This window comes from Coffea arabica, chromosome 7e (assembly GCF_036785885.1).
Source record: "Coffea arabica cultivar ET-39 chromosome 7e, Coffea Arabica ET-39 HiFi, whole genome shotgun sequence".
Taxonomy (NCBI): Eukaryota; Viridiplantae; Streptophyta; class Magnoliopsida; order Gentianales; family Rubiaceae; genus Coffea; species Coffea arabica.
Window position 1 is genome coordinate 826,771 of NC_092323.1, and position 22,736 is coordinate 849,506.

The 22,736-nt window shown below is 37.6% G+C and overlaps 4 protein-coding genes across 4 annotated transcripts; 1 reads left to right on the forward strand and 3 right to left on the reverse strand.

Annotated features, from left to right (window-relative positions):
- Positions 1–750: 750 nt before the first annotated feature.
- On the reverse strand, positions 751–3,937 carry LOC113688980 (DNA-dependent metalloprotease WSS1-like). The gene is made up of 5 exons (XM_072059424.1): positions 3,814–3,937; positions 2,811–2,978; positions 2,231–2,420; positions 1,017–1,485; positions 751–943 (listed from the first exon to the last, which is right to left on the reverse strand). Exons 2-5 carry the CDS (start codon positions 2,966–2,968, stop codon positions 828–830), a joined length of 933 nt encoding a protein of 310 aa, XP_071915525.1. The 5' UTR covers positions 2,969–2,978; positions 3,814–3,937; the 3' UTR covers positions 751–827.
- LOC113688979 (zinc transporter 11-like) lies at positions 3,779–6,334 on the reverse strand. Its single transcript, XM_027206808.2, has 3 exons — positions 5,559–6,334; positions 4,766–4,824; positions 3,779–4,668 (listed from the first exon to the last, which is right to left on the reverse strand). The coding sequence occupies exons 1-3, from the start codon at positions 6,052–6,054 to the stop codon at positions 4,150–4,152; spliced, it is 1,074 nt and encodes a 357-aa protein (XP_027062609.1). The 5' UTR covers positions 6,055–6,334; the 3' UTR covers positions 3,779–4,149.
- Positions 6,335–8,426: 2,092 nt separating this feature from the next.
- LOC113688841 (mitochondrial import inner membrane translocase subunit TIM50) lies at positions 8,427–14,339 on the reverse strand. Its single transcript, XM_027206649.2, has 10 exons — positions 13,932–14,339; positions 12,788–12,876; positions 12,223–12,259; positions 11,817–11,878; positions 11,580–11,699; positions 10,959–11,063; positions 10,776–10,877; positions 9,744–9,900; positions 9,546–9,648; positions 8,427–9,038 (listed from the first exon to the last, which is right to left on the reverse strand). Exons 1-10 carry the CDS (start codon positions 14,209–14,211, stop codon positions 8,999–9,001), a joined length of 1,095 nt encoding a protein of 364 aa, XP_027062450.2. The 5' UTR covers positions 14,212–14,339; the 3' UTR covers positions 8,427–8,998.
- A 4,164-nt stretch (positions 14,340–18,503) lies between these two features.
- On the forward strand, positions 18,504–19,678 carry LOC113688770 (uncharacterized). The gene has a single exon (XM_027206560.2). It carries the CDS (start codon positions 18,645–18,647, stop codon positions 19,461–19,463), a length of 819 nt encoding a protein of 272 aa, XP_027062361.1. The 5' UTR covers positions 18,504–18,644; the 3' UTR covers positions 19,464–19,678.
- Positions 19,679–22,736: the final 3,058 nt, after the last annotated feature.

A 22,736-nucleotide genomic window follows, 5' to 3' on the forward strand; every position in this document is an offset into this window, starting at 1 on the left:
ATGCTAACCAAAAACGGGGCATTGGCTGTTGTCGCAGAGTATTTCCGGAATGGTTCTTAATTCTTGTACGGTTGAGCGAGCTGGTTTAATGCTCCCCTCGACTCGACAGTTACTTTTTTGGGCAGAAACCTGGAAAAGTCAAGTAAATGCCCTGTTTGAGCACAAGATTTTACCTTTATTAAATTAGGGACTTTTCAAAAAAAGTTCTTGGATTTACATGACGAACAGCATCAACGCTATTATCCTTTTTTCCAAAAAGATAAAAAAAAATAAATTATCAATTTCAATACATGTGCTGTTGAAAGTAACTTCTGTAACACAAAAACAGTCTGACATCCACCGAGAACTCTGCGGTAATTTTGGGTTTCGGTCGGCTAGAAGCAGTATATCATTGGGTCCACAAGGGTCTGAAGGGCCGATCCAAAATGTACTAACCCGCCTAGAAACAGACCAAAGACCTACTCATGGTGGTCCAAAGTTCAACAGATCATTTTGATCTTCGCCTATGTATGGGCCAGGTTTTTTTGGGCCCCGAGGCCCAAGCTTCCAGAAGTGAAACCGAAATAAAAGGTCGCGAAGCTAGTAGCAGTACTAGTTTCTTTATGCACAGCAGCGTTATTCCCTGTGCTTCGGGGAGACGGAGCAGGACGGTCATCGAAGGACCGTCCCTGAACAGTGCACGGTCAGGATTTCATCCAAAAAATTATATGATTTAAATCATTTTTTGTACCTCGTTTTTGACAACGTGTGTGAGATCTACAAAAATTTGTTCTAAAATTACACGTTGTACAAATAAAGTTACACCGTGTGTAAAGTACATAAAATCACTAGGAACGGTTGCACCTCACACTCCCACATGGAACCCTAGTTGCATTGCTTCCACAAACAGATCTAGGAGCAGAATCGCTCGATAAATCCTCTCTACTTGACTCGAAATCGGCATCTGAGCAGGTGGATTATTTCATTATCAAATCCTAGTACATGATAATAAATCATAGACTCCGTGATTGAGGTACCTGTAGTTAGGTCCAAAAACTTAGACTTTGAATGACCATTATTAGACAGAGATGATGATGCTCTACTATTTAATCCACGCCTTCTTTTCCGAGATATCACATTCAAAGTCTGACCATCAAAACTACCAAAATCCCTTGGATTTTTTGAACTGTGCACTATATTCAAGGAATATTGATTGTTGTTTTCTTCTGCATTTTCAGATGCATCATAAGATTCAGCGCCACACCAGATATTATCTCTATATCTCCTCTCTGCAGCCATTGCAGCTGCTGGCGTAGGAGTAAGTGCCGCCATCATAGAACTGTCACCACCTATGCGTTTGGGTCCAGATGGCAGTAAGGGTTGCACTCTCGTTTCTGCAGCAGCCAAAACAGTCTGGCAGAGAAATGAAAGAGGGGGATGAGGTTTGATACCTCCCAACGGCCTTCCTGTCCCACTTATCCGCTTTCTGATAAGGTCCTCGCATTCCTATGCATATAACAATTGAATGACGAGATACGAGAGATTATACAAGGTAAAGGGCATACACGTTAATGCAAAATTTGGATAAAAACAGAAATATATACTCCCTCCGTCCCATTTTGATAGTCTTATTTTCCTTTTTCATCTGTCCCAAATTGTAGTCCACTTTCCCATTAAGAAAGGTAATAATCTTTCAAATTGTCTAAAATACCCTTATTAAATATCTTGTTATTAAATACTAGCCCACTACACTCTTCGTGATTAGTATAAGGGTATTTTAAGAAATTATTAATCTAAATTTATGTTTCCAATCAAATTAATTACACTTTCTTAATCTGTGTGAAAAAAAATCAAGACTAACAAAACAAAACGGGACGGAGGGAGTATATACAGATAACCACATCTCCATACGCTCAAAAGGCACTTTACCTTTTGCCATGTCGCCTTTAGTTACAAATATCCCACTGAGCCTAGTCATTAGTTGGTACAGCTAATAAATGATGAAAGTAATAGAAAATTCCTTTTGACGTCGCAACTGACAATCTTTCAATCCATATTTTGAATTAATGTCCATCACATGTTGAACATCAGAGGGCAGATTATTAAACCTCTAAATCAAACCAAGGTTTTTTGTTTCTACGTGTGATTTTTCAGTTTTCCATAAAAAAGCAATCTTTTTATTGGAGCAAGTTAAATATACTTCTTTGGTTCAACATCTTATCAAAATAAAAGCAGACACAGGGAAGATTACCCTCCTAAGTTCATCCCAGAGCCTGTAGAAGCCAGCATCGTGAGGGCCATGAACATTGTGGCAGAGCTCGTGAAGCATTGTATCAAGAACTTCATCAAAAGGGAAAAATTCCTCATCACTGTAATAACTCCTAAGCCTCAACTTTACATGCTGGCCTCCTCCTATGTTCAACCCCAGAAGGTTTTGTTGACTGCAAAACCAATCCGCTCATTCAGAAAAGAAAATGCAGATGAAACATCGACCCACCTTATTCAAACCACAAATTAGTCTACGAAGAACTTTAACAAGAAAAAAGAGAAAAGCCAATCCAGTGTGGTTCGTCTGCCGGCGAGTAACCAGTCACATACGGTCATGCCAACAATAAGGGAACAAAGAAGCCCATTTCAAAACTCCAAAAATTCCAACCTTTCCCGGTTTCTGGGTTTTTCAATCTAATGAAAGAGAAATTCTATCCCATACAAAAAATTAATCCTTTCTACTATATTTCAACAGATTAAACAGGCAATAAAGTGGTTACACAAAATTGTAAAAGCCAACCAAAAAAAAAAAAAGAGAGATATAAAAGAATAAAACAATTTACCAGAATTCGGAGAGGAGCTTGACCTTCCAGTTATGTTTTTGCATAATTGGTTGAACTTGCGCTGCGATCTTTTCTAGAAATTTCCTGGCTTCTTCATGTTTAGGCTTTGTCTTCATAACTCTAATTTCCCATACTTTGTTCCCATCCGCCGAATTCATGATCTGATATCTAATGGTAATGGAAACAGATAAACCGGAATTAGAGATACTTTATGCCTGCACTCTATCGATTGATTCCACGAGAACGAACACACGGAGAAAAAATTACAACACTGCACTAATTGGAAAATTTGATGGACGCTCAGAGTCGGAGACTGAGTTGGCGCCGGGGCGGGCATTCAAAATGGTCAAATAGAGGGTGTAGAAGTTGACTCGAGTGGTGGGTCGAACTGCTATATGTTATATGGGTCGAAGCCCTTTTTTTTTTTTTTTTTTCTCTTCAAAGGAGGTCGAAGCCTAATCCAAGCTATATGAATTTTTTAGGGAAATTCTGCCATCCTTGGTACCCATGATTCTAATCTAATAAACTCTTATGCTTATATCTCTTTTTATACATTCAACGGTGAATTATCGTATATTTCTCAAAAATTTTAAGGCCCAAGTCCAAAATATACAATGGAAAAATGTGTTTATATTATTATTATTATTCTTAAGAATTTGTTGAATTTGAAGAGGGTTGAATTAAATAGTAAGAGAAAAAAGATTGCAAATAGAAGATTGTAATTCAAAACCTCCCCTTGACAAAAGATGAAAAAATAAAAATAAAAATAAAAATTTTGTATGATTTGGGGACTGCTTCTAAAATTCCAATTAGACAAGTTAATTCTTGATTCTCGAACACCTTTGGCGGAACAATTGGAGTTTGGACATTCTGCAACGTGTTAGAGATCGAAGCAAATTTGTCGAGTGAATGGAGTCGATCAACGTTTCAACTATTGACGATCCATTCCATTTGTACTAAAATCCAACTCAACCACAAAAGGAAATCTTGATACCAAATTTACCTGCTGCAAGAAAAGCAAATCAAAATGGCTTAGTTCTGCAGCTGCTCAGACGCAAATTTTATTCTCTCTGCAAATCTCAGGCATGCAGATGATACAGACTGCTGCCGGTATGGATACCCCTTTAAAAAAAAAAAGAAAAAAGAAAAAGAGGGCGCCATTAAATTTTGTTCTATCAGCTATCAAAACCAGTCTAAAATTTGCTTAATCACTCGACAAAAGCTGGACGTGTGATTTTCTTTATAAGAAATTAAACTCTATCTGCAATATACACTGACGTACCCCCTCCCCCACCCCCCCCCAACCCCAAAACAAACACACAGCAGACTCAATATGAGCTCAAGTGTCCCAAATCATCACAACAGCGATGACTCCAACACCTAATAAGACGGCCAAAAATTTGTGATAAGGCATGTCTACTTCCTGAGGATTGTAACCCTTGGAGAGCAGATGGTTGATGGACACATATATGAACACCCCACAAGCAAGACCCATGGATATCGCATATGTCCAGTCTGCAACAGCACCTTCGGTTGTAGCATCTATTATAATTCCAATGGCAACACCTATAGGGCTGGAAATTGCAAATGCAAAAGCATAGGCAGCACAAGATAAGAGAGGGCGGTTTGGGATCATCCTGAGGAGAGCTATTCCCATTGCAATCGCTGCAAAGATCTTGTGCAGACATACGGTCCAAAGAGCTTTCCAAGCATCAGCTTTGCTCTCTGCAACTCCAATAGCGATGCCCTCAAACACGGAATGGAAACACAAGGCAACGATCAACAAGATGCTATCCCCAAGAGAAGCAGCAGTTACAACTGGTGCCTTGCTGAAGTGGTGATCTGAAGGGCCATGGACCTGTTAACAACGAGTTGTTCAATTGATCTGAGAAGTAAGATATTTTCTTCAAAAGTTAACTAGACCAGAGAGCTAAAGCACTGGAAGAAAGACCAACCTGAACCTCAGGTTGAGCAGCTCCCCCGTTGCCAGTTCCTTTTCCACTGTGAGCAACCCCTGCAACACCCATACAAACTTGGACTATCAATCACCTTTTAAACGCAAAACATAGCATGAATCCCACTCAATTGGAACTTAAAATATCAAGTTAACATGCTCTGACCTAGCTCTTTTGTTTTTTAACCATCTCTACAGACATAGCTACATCTGTTTTACATGGTAACCGTGCAAGCTTTGCAGCATCAGATAATCCAATCTGTAAACTCAGTTTCATAATTTCTTACAGCAGGCTCTCCATTGGAATCAGAAAAGTTCCTCTTTATGTCAAATAAAACCAAAAGATTCCTCTGAGCGGAGCAGTCTAAACCTCTAAACTCATGCTACCGCTCGAAGGGCCTTACAAGTTACCAAATCAATTGCATCACGACGACAAGATTCTATCTCTATTGTTTTCCTCAACTTCTTGGCAGCCAAAGGCAAGCTATAACACAGACAAATTAATTCCAAAAGCACTAAACTTCAAGAACATATTCAGGATGAAAACTTTTTAGTAGCCATTCTTCCAAGTTGGTATAATTTGATTCACAAATGTCTCGTCTCCACTCAACTTCTGGGCTTCTACCAACTAAACAAGTAATCGTCAAGCTCTGACTCAACATACATAAAACACGTGGCAACCATACACAGCTTACTCAATATCAAACCAAACCAACTTGCCGGAATTTGTCAGAATCTAACTCTGTGCAAATACAAATTGAGCATTTAAAAAAACACTTAGATTTAAATCCAACCTTGATGATGATGAAGATGATCAGCACCACCGGTTGAAGAAGAACCGTCATTACCCTGCTGCTTCCCATATATATAGAAAATGAAGCAATCAGCCAACATGGTCAACAAGTATCCAGCACTCGCCAGCATGAATGCAAAAGGGTATTCTTTATGAGTCAGATCCTCAAAAGTCTCATTAGAATCGCTCAAGAAATGCATCAAGGCAGTTCCCAGGAAAACCCCACCGGCGAACTGCGTCCCCAGCACTATAAACGCCTCATTCCACTTGAAGAAATACGGCGACATCCCCCCAGCAAAAGTCCCAACAAACACTAGAATCAAGCACCATATCTTCACCAGAATCAGTGAACGCGCTCTAAGATTGGGTTTTTCTGAAGATGGGTCGGACCCGGGGTCTGCAGAATCATCATCGCCGTCGTGAACGCCGCCGTGCGCCGTGGCGGAGACGACTAAGAAGAGGAGAATAAGGGCGAGGATTATATGGGGTCTGGCCATGGAAAACTGGGAGCATCTTTTGACGGGGTTAGATTTGGAGAATATATATGGAAAATTTGGTTTTGGTACTAACCGTCTGGAAAAACTATTGTAGTACAGAAATTAGGACAAGATTTATCATCGCTTTGGGTTTATCGTAGAAGACGACAGGAGTACAACGTACAGCGTACGATCACCGAAACACGTTTATGGATTTGATGGTTAAGCTGAGAACTTGGAAAGTAGACAGCTTTCTTTCTATCCACTGCGCCTTTGGATCAGTGGCCACACCTGCTTGAATGATGGGGTAATGTCACGTTTATGTGGCTTGTCTTCAAAAAATTGAGGTTGATGTACCGTGCACTCGTCTGATTCGGTGGTGATTTAGTCCCCTTTAACTTATTTCTGGGCTCTTTAGGTCCGCCTCTTTCTCTTAGTGTAGAATAGATTAGATTTATCGTCTTCAAAAAAAAAAAAAAAAAAAGACAGCCTTCTTTCTTTTCTTTGGAGCGTGATTTCCATTAATTCCTCCTGTGGATATTGGAAATCACCCGGAATGTAATCCAATTGCTGTATTTTCTGCTAAAATACTTGAATGATTTATTTGAGATAATTACCTTAATATTTTTTGTGATGTATTGCACGTGAGATAAAAAAATAATTGAAAAGATAAAAAGGTGATTGAAATTTATGAATCAAATTATTTTTTCTCAAATACGCTCAATTCTCATTCAAAGAAAATATTTCTATTTAAAGTACCAGCATATCTCAGAGAATATCAGTTTCCTTTTGTTTCCCTGTATTCTTTATAATTACCCTTTCATACATTGGTTAAAATTCAAAATTTTTTTTTTGTGGTTTGAATTCCAAATGTTGGTACGTAGAAATACAAACAAATTCTTAATATGTAATGGTGCAAAGCATTCCAATTCTCTTTCGAAGCATTTTTTTTTGGTAAAAGCAACAAAAAGGTTACCAATGTTCTTCGCAACAAAAAGGTTGCCACTATTCTATTTCATTCTTCAGTGAAATGAAACGAGGAAGCTATTGCTTTGTAGACAATTAATGCAAGTGTGTAATACTAATTCCTTTAACTTTACTTCGCTAAATTTTGTTTAATTGTGAGCAAATGTGGTGATTACAATGGGAACAAAATGTAAACTCGAGTTGCGCAACGTTTAACAGTTCTCTACGAAGTAAAAGAAAAAACCCAAACCCACACATTTCACTTCATTTTTTTTTGTTTCCTTCACTCAAAGTCGAATTCTCCTGAAAAATTAATTAGTGAAATAGGCCTACAAATAGAAGACAAAAGATGGAAAAAGAAAAAGAAAAGTAAAAAGAAACAAATAAATGGAGTATTACTGATCCAAAGAAAAGCTAGAACATGAAGCTCAACCTGCGTTTAGACCTGAGAAGCAATCTATCTTTTGCCCTTTTGCCTTTGGAACCAGAAATTAGTGTGCGGTAAAACATTACATCAAAGCCCAGCAACCGGCGTGCTATGTAGGCAACCTACCACCCAAGAAGAACAAGTCAGTCATTTTCTTTTGAGAAGACGATCACGATCAGTTTAATGCCGTGATGCCTCCACCGTTCGCTGGCAATGTCCGTTTCAACTTTGGAACAAAGATAACTTTTTATTATTCCCTCCCAAACATTTTGAGTTCCCTTTCTCCTCCTTTACCAAACCATTACGTGGTTAAAAAAAAAAAAAAAATTCCCCCCCCCCCCTTCTTTATGCATAGAGAACGATCTAGGCGATACAATTGCAGTCAGAAGCCGTCCAAACCACATCTCAGTTATCTACGTTTGCAGATGGAACAGAATATATACCCAAAAAGGATAGGTTAATGCCGTAACCGTTGCTATGATGCATCCTCCAGATCTTTTCTTTTCCTTTGTTGTGTAAATAAGGAAACACTAACATTGCAATAAAGATGCATTCTCCGGATTAATGAAAAAAGACGGGTAAGGCTTCATGAAAGGCCAACAATTTAAATGAATTCGTTACAACCGAACCAATATGTTGATTTTGCATGCGTCAAGGATGCTGAAATCAGTCCATAGCTGCCTAGCTTTGACCATCCTGTCTACATTAAAGAAAATCCGATCACAATGAGCACATCTGCAAACGTGCATTCTTCCCTGCGTTACGACTAATTATGTCTCCACTAACATATGGTTGGTTGGTATTTCCATTTTTTCACTAGATGAAATAATTATTGTTATTCCAATTCTATTTCTTTTTCAATAGCTGAGAAATTGCTCTTACTGCTGTTTGTCTACCGGTTCATGTTGTATATTATATTACTTTGTTCAAAACCACGACAATTACCGGGGCTGAAACATTTTGGGTATGCAAATTCAATTGGCAATTATGTGACTCCATATGCAAGTAATAATGTTAGTAAACCCGTTAAAAAACAGTGGCAGGTTATATAACGTGGGATCTCTTGAAAGTAAAGCCTAGCAGGCCCCGTCACCCGTTCCGCCACATTTAACAGAAAATCAAAATGAAACATTACGAACAACAGTGCCCTATGGAGAGGACCCGCGAAGAATTACCTTCTCCCACCAACAAAGAAGAAGATATTTCCCCTGCAGCTGAAAGTCCGGTGGTGCAATTTCTCTGCTTTTCTTTCAACTCTCCGCTCCTTTTTCTATACTTTCTTGCATTCTATATTCAACTCTTCATACCCCAAACCACGACCACCACCCTTTTTTCTAAACCCCTCAAAATTGACAATAATCATCGGTCAGACGTGTCCCCATGATGCTGCAGCCTTCAAAAAATGCGTACAAGTTTCTACTTGCTACATGGACTAAGATCATAGGGATTATAGACTATCGTCTTAATAATCATCAAGCGAGCTGAAATGAACTACACAACGGACTGACTAGTATCTCATCAGCAGTCATAATCCGACAAACACTCACTTCCAATAAATTCCAACCATATTCCTTAGCGTTGCCAGAACCTACGTTTCTGCTCTTGCATCCGTCTGCCACAACAAAACAAATACATCAGCCAGGCAATCAAAACTTCTGCATCATGCATAAAAGTTACAAAATAAATCTGCCTTAGGAGTACGCTTGATTTGAAGGAGGAAAGTACGAGTAGGGAATTTACGACTGCTTTCAGCATCATCAGCCAAACAGTCTAAAATAAATGCACGACACACCCAGAACAATTGGACACGCCCTTTTTCATATCAAAATATGAATAAAGATTTGTTACCCAGACACTAATCGGGATGACCAAGATTAAATGGTAACGCTTCCATAAATATGAACTAACATGAAACTGCAAATTTAGATTTCCACAAAATTCTTTCTTTTTATTGTGTTGGGTCTCTTTCTTTCTTCTTTATTCATTGAATTACAAAAAACTTGAATCCCTATCAAATGGGCGCCTAAAAATAACCGGACAAGGAGAAACAGATGCAACAGCAACGTCCACTCTTGAGTTTTAACTTTTAAACTGAAAGTGAAGCTAAGACAAACTTCACCTCTGATGCTCTTTGGAGCGTTGAATGAACTCTTTACCAACATCATCCCCTTTGTATGAAGCTAAGACAGCTCGAATATCAGGTGGTCTCACCTTAGCAACATCTGCAATCAAACAAGGTGACTGTAAATCCTGCTTCGTAAGCTCAACTAAATTGTCAACCACAAGTATCTTTTTGAAAGCATATACACAGGCTCACATTCAAGAAATGGAATTAGATCTAGAAGTGCTGTGTCTTCTGTTTCACCCTTCCATGGTTTTACTTGTACAGCATTTTCTGGTTGAAGGGTAGTTTCTGCTGCATGAGCACTCATATAAATAATTCTGGAGGGATCCCTGTTCAGCATTGAGAGGTCCTGCCACCAGGGAATGCACAGAGTACCAAGTGATATCCATCAAAAGAAGCTTTGATCAGACAATGTAACAAAACAAGGAAAATTACAAGTTATTTACCACTGGACTAACTTTGATCAGCTAGTCTATTCATACTAACAGACTTCAGATCATTGCAGTATGATAGAATGTCTGGACTCAGGACTCAATGCCTTGTTTTTGCGAAGCTCTACAATTTAAGCTTGAAGATTGTATCCTCTCTAAATGTAGGCCTAGATTAAATTTCTCTAAATGCACAGCATAAGAGAAAACAACTTGCTCATTCCTCGAAATCTTTCCTTGTGGAAGGCAATGAGTGACAACAGGTTGATGTTGCATTTCCTTCTCTAAGTGCAAGAAAGTAAGATTCCTAGTAGATCTCTGTTTCAGAAGACCTTGAGACATGCATATTGTTGTCCAACCTAGGCAATTCTGAGAGTACAACCAAAACTAGTCCAAAAGAATTCTTTTGGCAGACTTTGTTTCGTGTTCTAATAAAGTGAATAGGATCGATAGAAACCCAATTTAGAATATAGGAGCAGCTCTCAGAAGAGGCAACCATTTTCCCTAATATTGTAACCAGTTGCATAATAGTTATTATATTTGATTCAGTTGAATATTAAACAAATCCTCTCTTTTTTTGGTAATAATATATCAAAAAACAAGGTAACAGTAAGCAGTAGGATGTAGCTCCCTTCATGAAAAGGGAAAATGAAAATGTAGATGAGATGTAGGAAATAGTAACAACATATACAAAATTTATGAGAGATTTTTTCTTTTTGTGTGTTTTTTTTTGTTTGTTGGGGGGGGGGGGGGGGGGTGGGGGTAGGGAAAGAGATAAAGAAGAGCATAGACATACTCTATAGTGCTTTCCCTTAATATATCTAGTTGAAACTCTATCTAGCTTCTGTCTGAATATTGTTTGCTGTGGGTCTAATCTCTGAACCACAGGGTCCACAAACTGCAAATGACAGGAGTAATCATCACAGAATTTGATAATCCAGAACCAAGCAACCCAATACAAAAAGGAACATGAAATTACCATACTCGTTTGGTCAGAGTATACAATGACTTCGAAAAATTGCGAAACATGTTCTAAGAAGGCATCAACACCAGGTCTTTTAAATGTTCTCCAACCCCTGTCACGCTTTTGAAGACCAAAATACATAAGAGTAAGTAACATTAATTAGCCTATTATCCAAAATGCTAGTTACTTACAAAGAACCTTCTCAAAACCAGCTACCATACTGGGAATTCGTTCAGGATTTGCACATTGTAAAAAGTATAAGAGGCAAGAGGTTGAGACTCAATGAAGAAGGGAAAGTTCCTTTACCACAAAACAGGACTTCAGTTTCTATTATGTTATAGTAGCATCCATATTTGTTGAATTCTAGAAACACAACATTTCGTGCTATTTGTTCAGATAAGATAAAGAACCAGCCATCTTGTAGGTACATGGACTCTATCATCTCTAACACAACTCTGGAAGAACCACAATACAACTACTGAAGAAATTATGTCCAGAAAATGGGAACACAGTATATGATCATTAATAGCTAAAGTCTTCTGGTTGATCCTTAAATGCTATAAGCTACACCATCAACCAATATATGATCATTAATAGCACAATTAGTAATCATCTATTCAGTACTGAAAATTTTACCTTCCAATCAGAATATACTAGAGTCTCATTCAAATCCAGAACAAGAGTGAGCACGCGCGCCTGGTTTTCTTCAGGCAGCATGTCTGGTAGTAGCTTATCAGATGGTGGTTCAGAAAAATCCTACCACAATGCAAAATTTCATTAGATGTAGGGAAAATAGAAAGCAAAAGAAGGAAATAAAAATAACTAGTCAAATCTATAACTGTCAGAATTTCTCAATGTTCATAATCACTCAACTCGAATCTGATCTTCAGCCAACCTCCGTAGATCCAAGTAGAATTCAACTAATTTAGCAGGCACTGAAATAACATATAAACAAATTAAAACGATGGAGCATAAAGAATATTAATATTGAAGGAGAATAGTAGATAGTATGGAGCTATAGGAACAGTTTTTAGTCAAGAGTTTCATTAAAATTTGTTACCTTTTTTCTTCTCCAAAATTCCCCACTGAAAAATCTAAGAGTAGACTCCAGATGTCAAACACAACAGGTGACATTCACCATATATTATCCCACTTAAATAGGTTCAAAGGCTTATTTTCTGTTCCCTATTAAAATAGTTCAACGTTCTTGTAGCTTTAAGTGAGAAAAGAACACAATCTGAAACAACAAATAATAAAGAGTACAAACGGTTGTATTCACCTGTCATTCCTCCTGAGATCAGCAATCCTTTCAATTTCTGCATAAAAAGTATAAAAAGAACATTATCCTTCAAAGATGCAGGCATTACTGCAATTAAGATAACATGTCCAACCAAAATGAAAGTGAGAAAAAATTATCAATATCCAATATATCATGCACCTAGTTCATCATTGACTCTTGAGGTGACGTTACAGTTAATGCTCATTTAAAACACCAAACCAGCAGATAACCTTTTCTCATCATTAAAAACTATATGCTTTCAGTACATAAACGTTCTTATCTTTTACCTATCTTTCCTCCTTCAAAATGAGTACTTGTCATTTGGTAGAGTACTTATACATGTAAACACAAACACCACGATAGGTATTTAAGCACTTAACTGAAATACAGCCAAGAAAAGAATATAAAAGCACTTGAATATTTCCCTCAATCTGCTAAATGGCTTAGTTCAGCTCTTGATACAGAAAAAGGTGTTTGAACAAAATGGAAGCGAGGCTTGCAGCTTCTCAAGTGGATATAACGGCTGCTTTCATGAAAGGTTTCAAAATTGCAGTAGCATACTCACATCAAAAGTAGGTGCATCATCCTTGACAGTGTAGTTTGTATAAGCCCTCAAAGCCTTTGTTTTCTCCGCAACCTCTTCAAGAGTATATGCTGTGGAAAATATCAACGACTTTAAGTAAAAAAGATAAGTCAAAATCTCCTTGGCTGTAAATCACAACGACATTTCATGCAGGCACCAGCTTGATTCCCCAAACTTAAAAAATGCCCTGGACCTATTGACTTTTATCAGGAAAGTTGTATAAGTTTCTCAAAACTCAAAATTCATCTTTCTTGCATACCCAAACAATTAACAGGAATCAGATATACCCAAAGATTTGGAAACTTCAGAAAATACTCCAATCAACAATACGGTATGATAAAATACGGAATATTAGCCCAATCAAGCAATAATTGAATACTCGAAGCCTGATATCCTGACATGACGGAGGAAAACAAATAAACAACAAACAAGCTAAAGGTCTTGGTTTTAAACCTTTCTAACACGGAAATGGTTCGCGATACAGTTTCTTCGTTGTGTAATATAGCATATACTCTCGTACCACAAACTCCCGTTCTTGCCCTATGAACCAAATATTCAACTATTTACATCCGCAAAAAACATTTTCCAGATTTAAAAATAAGATAGGAACCTCAGCAATATGCATTTTTATCTTTTCCTTCCTTACCAACAAAACACCTCAAACATAAGCCTTTTTTCTTTTTATAACCTTAACTCATTCTTCACATTATCTGCAAGGAGAAAACCATAACAGCCCACGCTTCGTTGCAAACCCATACCCCTCTTAAACTTGACCTGGGGCCTACTGATTCGCATCGACCAATTGTCGCACCCATATCAACACGTGTACGTCAATTTACATAAGCAATAAACAAAATATGCATATTTTCTATTTTTATCATGTGCATGGGAGAATGCAGCTTTTACCTGAGAACCGAATTTTTACATGGACAATCTTCACCACAATTTAGCAAACAACTCACCATTCCTGCCTAAAATCCCATAAAAACACGTCTACGTATCCTATGGCAGATAAATTTGTCGAAATTAAGAAAAAAAAATGCAACTTGCTTCTTCTCGGAATAAAGACATTCCATCAAATTCCGCATGGCTAATTAAATTATAGCAAAATTAGGCAGAAGCGAACCATATGAGGCATAGCCAGCAGTAGCAACGCCACCGGTGATAGCGGCAAACAGACCGAACTTCATAAAACCCCAGGATTTCTTCTGGGCAACCTCGGGGGGAGGAGGAGGCGGCGGCGGAGAGGAACCTGCGGGAGGCGGATCGCGGTACAAAGAAGATGCGGAAATGAATTCTGGATCCCGATGTGGCTCATTAGCGTAACTTGAATAAGATACTCGACGACCGTTAGATTTCGAAATTAGTGAAAAAATTCGCGATCGAGTCGGAATTACGGAGTACATTGTTGAAGGATAAAGATTCGATTAGGGTTTGAGGTTTAGCATGGAAGAAGCGGGAGGACGACAGCAGGAATTAGCGCAGGGTTTTGCGAGGGGGGTTTTCTTTTGTTCTTTTTTGGGGAAAAAAAAATTAAAAAAAGGCAGTGCAAGGTTGCCGTAGAGAATAAAAAATGTTACTAGGAGTAAAAGTTCGGGGATCATTTTCACGGACGAATATGCCCATGGATCTTGACTGACTTTGCCTTTCATTGAGGGTGTAAAACGGTAAAAGCCTGCAGCAATTGGCTTAAACGCCCCGGCGGTCAAATGAGCTCTAATTGCATTGGTGGATAATTGGGCAATTTCACTTCCTCACAGGCAAATTTCACATTTTATGATCCTTTTTTCGTTAGTCAAATTTTATGTATGAAAAATTTTAATTTTGGAAAATGATACTTACTTAAATAATACTGCTGGCAAACGTTCTGGGAGTTGACCAATTCATGTGAAACAAGCTACTTTTTTTATTTGCAGAACTCGCAAACTATGCAAAAAGGCTATTTGAATGCATTTTCTTTTATTTATAGTAAAGAAAACTACGGCATAAAAGCCAATTGCTCTCGTGAATTTTTTCTTGGGTGCCAAGCAATTCACTTTTCTTGGGTGGCAAGCAAGAAGCCAATTGCTCTCGTAGATATTTTCGAGCTTGTATCGTTTGAATTAGTATTAATATTACTCGAAGGTCCTACAAGCCTCTGACCAATCAATAGGCTCAAAAAGATATACTTTGCAAGACATACTTAATTTCTATTGCCTTAATTACCAGATTTTTTTTTAAGAAAATAATTAATACAGCAAATTAATAAGTCCAACCGCCTTCAATTTCTTTCGCCTGTTTATGCATGCGCCCAATTCGAAGACAATTGCAGCTTACAGAGGAAAGGAGGGGAAAAAAAAAATATATTAAAGTAGTTGCGGAGGGAAATGGGAAGCAGCTGGTAGAGGATTCTGAGCCCATTGTGTGGCATATGTGTTTGGACAGGAGATTGTTTGCCCAAATATATTTGATTACATCATCATTACAATTTTTAATACAATTTTTTATTTTCTTAATTATCTTTTCATCTCACATATATCAAATCACAAAAAAAAAATATTTGTCAAAATTTATTTACTTGTATCATCAAGACATTTTTAAATTATTTTTTAAATTTCATATACATCACATTAAAAAAATGCTTTAATAATTTTTTTCAAATAATATGCTATCCAAACTAGGAGTGTTTCGCGAATCGGGCCGCTCGCGGGCCGATCGCGAGCGGCTCGAATACGAGCTCGACTCGAGCTCGTCAATATCGAGTTCGAGTCGAGCTCGAGTCAATTAAGTCGATCTCAAGCTCAAAAACATTAGTTCGTTGGCTCGCGAGCCGCTCGCGAGCTCAATTATATATATTTTTATTTTTTATTTTAATAGTAAAATTACATATATATCCTTAATATTTTATTATTTGTTAAAAAAATTATTATTATTATTTATTTTTAAAAATAAATAATTATTTTTTATTTTTTAAAATATAAAATAATAATAATTATTTTTTTATTTTTTAAGCTCGAGCTCGACTCGAATTTGACTCGAGCTCGAGCTCGAACTTGATATTTTGAGCTCGTCGAGTTCGAGCTCGAGTTCGAGCTTCACAAAATTAACTCGAGCTCGGCTCAATTAGCCAAAGCTCGACTCGAGTTCGGCTCGTTTGCACCCCTAATCCAAACACAATCACTATATTTGATTGTTAGTGGCCAAATCACAAGCAAGCATTTTATAAGCCACTACTACTAATTAATTAGTAATCACAAGTACACATGATCGTATAAGAAAAATTAATTCTAATACTAATCTAGTAGTTGGTAAGAAGTAACCAAAGATAGGTGTTAGCTAGTAACTTCTAAAAAAAATGAACAATTACTCAACTTCTAATAACCAAAGATCAATTACTAGAACATCGAAAATTTACAAGGGCTTTGACTACTATTAACCAAAAGTAAATTACTATTGGTGACTTTAAAAAATTACTCTTAATATGGCTGGTAGAAACCAAGTATAAGTTACTGGTAAGGTTAAGTAAATTATTAATTAATTACTCCCTCCGTCCCATTTTGATAGTCTCGATTTTTTTTTTCACACAGTTTAAGAAAAAATAGTTAACTTTGTTGGAACAATCAATTTAGATAGTTATTTTTCTAAAATATCCTCCCATTAATTAAAGTATAACTTTATGGGAACTTGAATTGATGGTAAAAAAAGAATAAACTCTCGTTAAATGGGGTAGGTTTATAGTAACAACAACTTACATTGAATAAGGGTATTTTAGAAAAATTAAAATACAACTACATTTTTTAATTGAAAAGTGGACTATAATTTGGGGCAGACGAAAAAGGAAAACAGGACTATCAAAGTGGGACAGAGGAAGCAGCTATTAGTAACCCAAAAAAAAAAAAAAAATTAAGCATAGAAATGTAAAATTACGTTCAACTTGGTTGCAAGGACAGATCAGTTACTAGTAATTTGTACTACAACTCATTCACACAGACACACCACTTATAGCAGGAAAAGTAGTTACTCAGCTATTGTAATCACCGCCCCGCCGGGAGAAGTGAATAAGAAATTTTGGTGCGTGCGTGCGTGCGTGTGTATATATCATTGGGATCAAAGGCTTAATTAATCAAATTGCCAATTCCCGGTAACAATAATGAGTTAGGCCAACGATTATTCACCTAAAATCATGAACTCATGATATAGTGTGTAAATATTTAGATTGAAAAGGTATCAATTTGAGGTCCAAAAGTTGCACACACTACCAAAATTAATAGCCATCTACCCCCAACATATTTGTTGGTTGTGCCCAGAATTCGAGTTGCTAATTGCTATTATGTCAGTTGCAACTTAATTGCAAGTTTGTGGAATGCTTTTGCCTGTGGAAAACGATTCACCCCGTGGCACTTAAAAAGGGGTAGGCAAGATATAAGAAGTTAAACCGTCCAAGAAGAAGACAGCCCAATAATAGAAAAAAGGTAGGATATATCCCTCATTTTAGTGCTTGTATTTTGGGAGAAAACTTGGTGATCAATAATCAGGAAGATGCATTTTACCGGTTCTTTTTTGCATCACTGAAGGACTAATTTTTCACCATTTATAACCTTCTCGATCGAGCCCTGCCTGCTAGATACTCCCTCCCTTTTTTCATAACTGACGTTTAAGAAATTTGCGCTAATGTACTTTTATCTGTCATTTTATTATCCCCATACAGTATTAATTATTTTTTCACAATTTTACCCTTTTATCTCTCTTCTCCAATACAGGGTTCTTAATTACTACTCCTAGTAATTATTGTTTCTCTCTTTGTAACAACCCAAGTAATTATTGCTTTTGGCATAATAAAACAGCACCATTTAGTACTCTAGTGAGAGAAAATATGGGTGAATTGGACAATTAATGAGGGTACAAAAGAAAAGTAGTGTACAGATTTAAGCAATGAAAAACTTTTCTTAATTAGTGTGCAAAACCTTAAACGTCAGTTATAAAAAAAGGGAGGGAGTAATATCTAGTAGTGATGGTCGAAACAAACTACGACCGCGCGATATCATGTTCCTAGAAACTTGAGGGTACGTAGTTGATTTCATTTTTCAGGTGGACTAATCTAGTTAATCTTAATAGTGTCTCTCTCTTGTTTTTTTTTTTTTGAGCCTTGTATACTTCAACTCATTTGTATCACTCCAGCTTAAATACACGTATTTATTTATTGCCCCAAAGGCACCATCAATTCAATCACCATCCCAACGTTTTTAGACAGTAGTGAAGTAGGTGGGCAGAATTCGTCCATCTGAAATGCAGTCAACTTCAGATTTGATAAACATGAGGAGGATCGCTCTTACCTTACAACTCGGTTGGAGGAGGACAGCTAAACACTTGAAGAAGACGATATATTCGAGTAAAATGCCCACATGGATTACCCCTTCCACATGGCAACAGGCAATCTCAAACCATCCACACACTTCTCTTTGGGGGCGGTTGGATCCCCTTAATTAATTACTAGTACTAGTACTAGCAAGTAGTACTAGCAATTCTAAACCCTACTAGTATCCAGAAAATTACAGGTCCTCCAATTGAATAACCCATTCATTTTCCTATCCTTATCCAAGGCTATTTTTGTCAAATCAAATTGCACAGAACGAAATGCTACCAAGAAACTAAGTGATACCAAAGGGCCGCACCGCAAATACACATATAGCTAGTAACGCCTATAAATTAAAGGGAGAAGCCCATCTCCTATCAAATTAAAAGCTTCAACTTCTCTACCTCCTTCTCAATCAAGAAACTAGCTAGAGCCAACGTTTGTCTTCTCTCTAGAGATTGTCATCGTATTAAGGAGGAGTACAATTTCTTGCATTTAGATGAGGAAATGGAGTATTATAACTTGGAGAGTTTAACTCATCATCAACCAATCACCCCTCGGACTCTAAGGACCGTGACCCAGTTTTTACTCTCAATTTCGGTGTTTACCTTCATCTACTGTTCCCACCGCTCATCATGGTGCTGTTTCATGCTAAATTCTTTGAAGTACTACATATCAGCTATCTCCTTTCACGGCTTGGACAAAAGCTGGATATTCCTCATATGCAATGGGATCTTAATGGCCGTAGCAACCACATCTGCGGGCTTGGTTTCTTCTCCATCTAAGGGGTTTGACATGGCAGAGAATCATGTTATTGCAGATGGGCCGCGTGCACCTGAGGAGTCGAAGGAGGACGTAGAGTGGTTGGCAGAGCCAATTCCAAATGCAGTTGTTCAAGTAGAAGAAATGGAAAATGATCATGAAGAAACTCTGAAAGTAGAGGACCAAGGGAGCCAAGATGATCCCCGCTTTGAAGAAGAGCGGGGAGGAGATCACTTAATCTTGATCGATGAAGATCATGAAGAACAAGAGCTGGAACGCGGAGCACCCTTAAAGCAGCCGGAAGAAAGTACTGAAGCAGAAGCTGAAGAAATTAGAACCTACTATACCCTGGAAGAAACGCACCGTCAGGAGAATGAAGAAAATTTGGAGGCTGGCGGAATTCACTTGGGAGAAGAAGTGCAGGTGGAAGACGAGGAGGAAGAAAAACGCGGACTGGAGAAGCTGAGTACAGAAGAGTTAAACAAGAAGTTCGACGATTTCATCAGGAAAATGAAGGAAGAACTCAGGATTGAAGCTCAACAGCAGCTGGTGGTGGTGAAGTAATCATGGCAGCAACAGTAGACAGTAACATCTACTATCATATAATTAGTTACCAAAAAATTTTCCATTTTTCCTTCTCCTTTGTAAATCGTTGTGTGCCCTTATGCATGTTAATTATTTCAGCAGCAATAGCAGGTCTTCATCCTGTATCAGTCTTATTGTTCATGACTTAATTAGATGAAATTAGTTAGTCTGTGCATGGTATGTGCAGTTCCTTAGTTGGTCAATTCCATGTTAATTTGCGAGGTAGATTAGCCTGATGTTACTGTCAAGTCTGCGTTCTTGCACAACGTTGTTTAGTGGGGATTGGGGAGTGTGAATACGTTATCAAAAAGATTTTGTTACGAAATCTGATTAAAAACTTGGAAAAATTCCATGGGAAATCTCCAAGTTGTCCTCGACGATTGAATATCGTACAGTTCCTTTCCTTGTAAGCACCGCACGCCAATCCCTACGAACCAAGTATCCAGAAACTTAATTTTAATAATAATTGGGACGTACTTTCTACATGAAAGTCAATCATTATCGATAAGCGGTGTATACCTCTCTGCAGCTTCTTAAAGGTCAAAGCTCAACGATACCCTGCTTCTTGTTACTAGCTAGAAATCCCTTGAACACCGAGAATAAACCAGTTTTTCTGATCCTAACATATGGATTTAGCCCTATCAGATAATTTCCCTGTTTCAAATCTCTTTTTTACGCACACCTGGGCGGATAATTAATTGCTCAGTACTCTAGCTAATAGACAGCAACCTTTAAAATTCTGCCAATAAATCTTTCAATGCCTAACTCGAGAGAATATTTGAATTGGGATTGTTTATCATTGTTAAATAACAAGCCGTATATTATGCCAGAGAACTGAATACTTGCTTTAGTTCTGATCAACGTCACTTAGCGGCGAGCAATTATGGAAAAAGGATTCTGGAGGAGGAGTTGATGATTGGTATGATGTGGCGACCGGAGACACATACGACCACATGAAAACAAAAAACATATACACAGGTTGAAATAATTAACATTAGTGGGTCTGATTGAGTTCTAAAGCGAAATGATGGATGTTAAATAATTATGTCTACCGTTAATCAATCACAGATACAGCGGATCGTACTTGAAGTTTGGACACCTGGAATTTTTGCACAGTTACCAGCCTTCACCTGACGTGCTTAGTCAAAGAATATAGGAAAAATCGTTTAAAACGTTCCTCACATTTTATAAAATAATTTTTTTCGTCCCTTACTTTTAAAAATATAATTTTACGTCTTTTATAAATTCGCATTGATCAAATTTGGTCCCTATTTAGGTTTCTGACTAATTTTTTTGTCGGAATTCACCACGTGATTTGCACGTGATCATATTTTAAGGACAAAAAATTCATTTTGAAAAATGTGAGGGACTATGAATCAAATTATGTAAAAATTTAATTTGACAATTTTGCTCTTAAAAAATGATCACATGCAAGTCACGTGGTGGATTCCGACAAAAAACTAGTCGAAAACCTAGATAAGGACCAAATTTAGTCAATGTGAATTTGTAAGGGACGTAAAATTATACATTTAAAAATGAGGAACGAAAAAAGTTATCTCGTAAAATGTGAGGGACGTTTTGAACGATTTTTCCAAGAATATATCATCGATTAAAGCTTTTTTTCTTTTCGTTTTGGTCGGCTTGCAATGCATCTCACAAATTTTTCGTTTGGGAATCCTCAATCAAAAAGGTTATTCGCGGGGAATCTTTAGCCTGCTTTAATGGGATCAATTTTTTTTTTTTTTGGTATTTTAACTTGTAGTGTAATTTTCAGCAACCCAAAATTCAAGTGGACCAATCAACACAAATACACAATGGGGGGAAATGAAAAACCAACCCAAAAAGGGATATCATTTCAGAAATTCAATTGCTAGCTGTTTGAGATTTAAAATACAGTAGTATCATTTATATTGTCACAAGTCAATCCGCATGTATCTTGGATAGTTTTACTAGTACTAGCTAGTATTTTAATCCAATGCCAAAAAAGAAATTAAGAAATGATCACCAGCTGTTATCCAACAAGACAGATCAAATATCAAGTTACAGGAAATGCATGTCAGATGAACAGTATGTTCACAAAAACAAGAGGCAATTGTAGTAGATATCATTCATGAAGGAACCGATGATGATCATCGACATTCTCACAGTTTTGCTGATGGATTAGAGGATTTAGTGTCTGTCCCCTCCTAGAATCCATACGTGACAAAACAGAACAGCGTACTTTCAAGGATTGAGAAGACTGTGTTGCAACCGAGGACATGAATCATGATAAGCTTGATCTCGGTGACTGAAAGGGACTTGCAATATATAATTGCACAGGTGGCCAAACAATTCACGGAGAAAAGACAGGTGTGGCCGTGATCCAATGGCCATCATTTTCAGAACCCCCCCTCCGCATAGATTTCAATCATGGAGAGGTTCCATCCCATTGATTGGGAATGGGATCCCTTTTTCTCGTGCCAAATTCGGTCAATCTCTTAAGGTCCGAATAAAAAGTTTTCATTCATAACCTCGACCCCAGAAGAAGGAAAGGTGTGCAAGATCTAGAAAGACCTCCCCGAATTGGCGGACATTCAAAAGAGACGTACTCTGCATTCGCAAACCTCGTTTGATTGCAAGTTGAAACTAAAATGAAATGTACGACCCACACCATAAAATGGATGTCCATTTTTTGCTTTTATGTATGGCACTGTTTTTTACCCCGGCTGCCAGATACGTGGGGGGTGAATTAGATGCTAATGGCGGGAGCACTACCAAGTTTATCTGAACAAAAAAAAACATCAAGTACTTATGAGATGTTTTAACACTAAGAACCGTAATTGAACTCGACAGCTAATGGTGAAATTTTGTGCCACCTAACATGGATGGAAGGAAGGTGACGACGTTTCTTAATTACCACATGAACTTGGCAATGATTGATCCAATCACGCGAGAGTACGAGTACGACAGGGTTCTCATTTGACTCTGATAAACATGCATGTAAATTCTAGATTCTGAAGCATCCATTTTTTTTTTGTATATTTTTCACCTGGGGCAGCCGGCTGCATTTCAAAATCCAGGCGGACGTCCTGGATAAGAAGCTTGATGATTTAAGTGCGTCGAGCTGGCTGAAGTGCTCGTAAATGCAATGATTCCCGGTTGAATGGAAGCCGACCACTTTTTGAAACCATAATTAACCTGATATGGTTAAACAATGAATTGGCTAAGATCGATGTTTTTAGCCAATTCTGGATTTAAAGCTCAATAGTTACA

What these genes read in the sequence shown, in the direction of transcription:
- LOC113688980 (XM_072059424.1), bottom strand. Translation starts at nt 2,968, where the DNA reads ATGAATTCGGCGGATGGGAACAAAGTATGGGAAATTAGAGTTATGAAG. An exon ending in TCTGGGATGAACTTAGGAGG is followed by an intron (nt 1,486 to 2,230) that starts GTAATCTTCCCT and finishes TTATATGCATAG; the next exon opens with GAATGCGAGGACCTTATCAG. An exon ending in GTTTTTGGACCTAACTACAG is followed by an intron (nt 944 to 1,016) that starts GTACCTCAATCA and finishes CCACCTGCTCAG; the next exon opens with ATGCCGATTTCGAGTCAAGT.
- LOC113688841 (XM_027206649.2), bottom strand. Translation starts at nt 14,211, where the DNA reads ATGTACTCCGTAATTCCGACTCGATCGCGAATTTTTTCACTAATTTCG. An exon ending in GATCTCAGGAGGAATGACAG is followed by an intron (nt 11,879 to 12,222) that starts GTGAATACAACC and finishes ATGTTATTTCAG; the next exon opens with TGCCTGCTAAATTAGTTGAA. An exon ending in CGCTCCAAAGAGCATCAGAG is followed by an intron (nt 9,039 to 9,545) that starts GTGAAGTTTGTC and finishes TTGTTGTGGCAG; the next exon opens with ACGGATGCAAGAGCAGAAAC.
- LOC113688770 (XM_027206560.2), top strand. Translation starts at nt 18,645, where the DNA reads ATGGAGTATTATAACTTGGAGAGTTTAACTCATCATCAACCAATCACC.
- LOC113688979 (XM_027206808.2), bottom strand. Translation starts at nt 6,054, where the DNA reads ATGGCCAGACCCCATATAATCCTCGCCCTTATTCTCCTCTTCTTAGTC. An exon ending in TCATCTTCATCATCATCAAG is followed by an intron (nt 4,825 to 5,558) that starts GTTGGATTTAAA and finishes TGGGTGTTGCAG; the next exon opens with GGGTTGCTCACAGTGGAAAA. An exon ending in CTGCTCAACCTGAGGTTCAG is followed by an intron (nt 4,669 to 4,765) that starts GTTGGTCTTTCT and finishes CGTTGTTAACAG; the next exon opens with GTCCATGGCCCTTCAGATCA.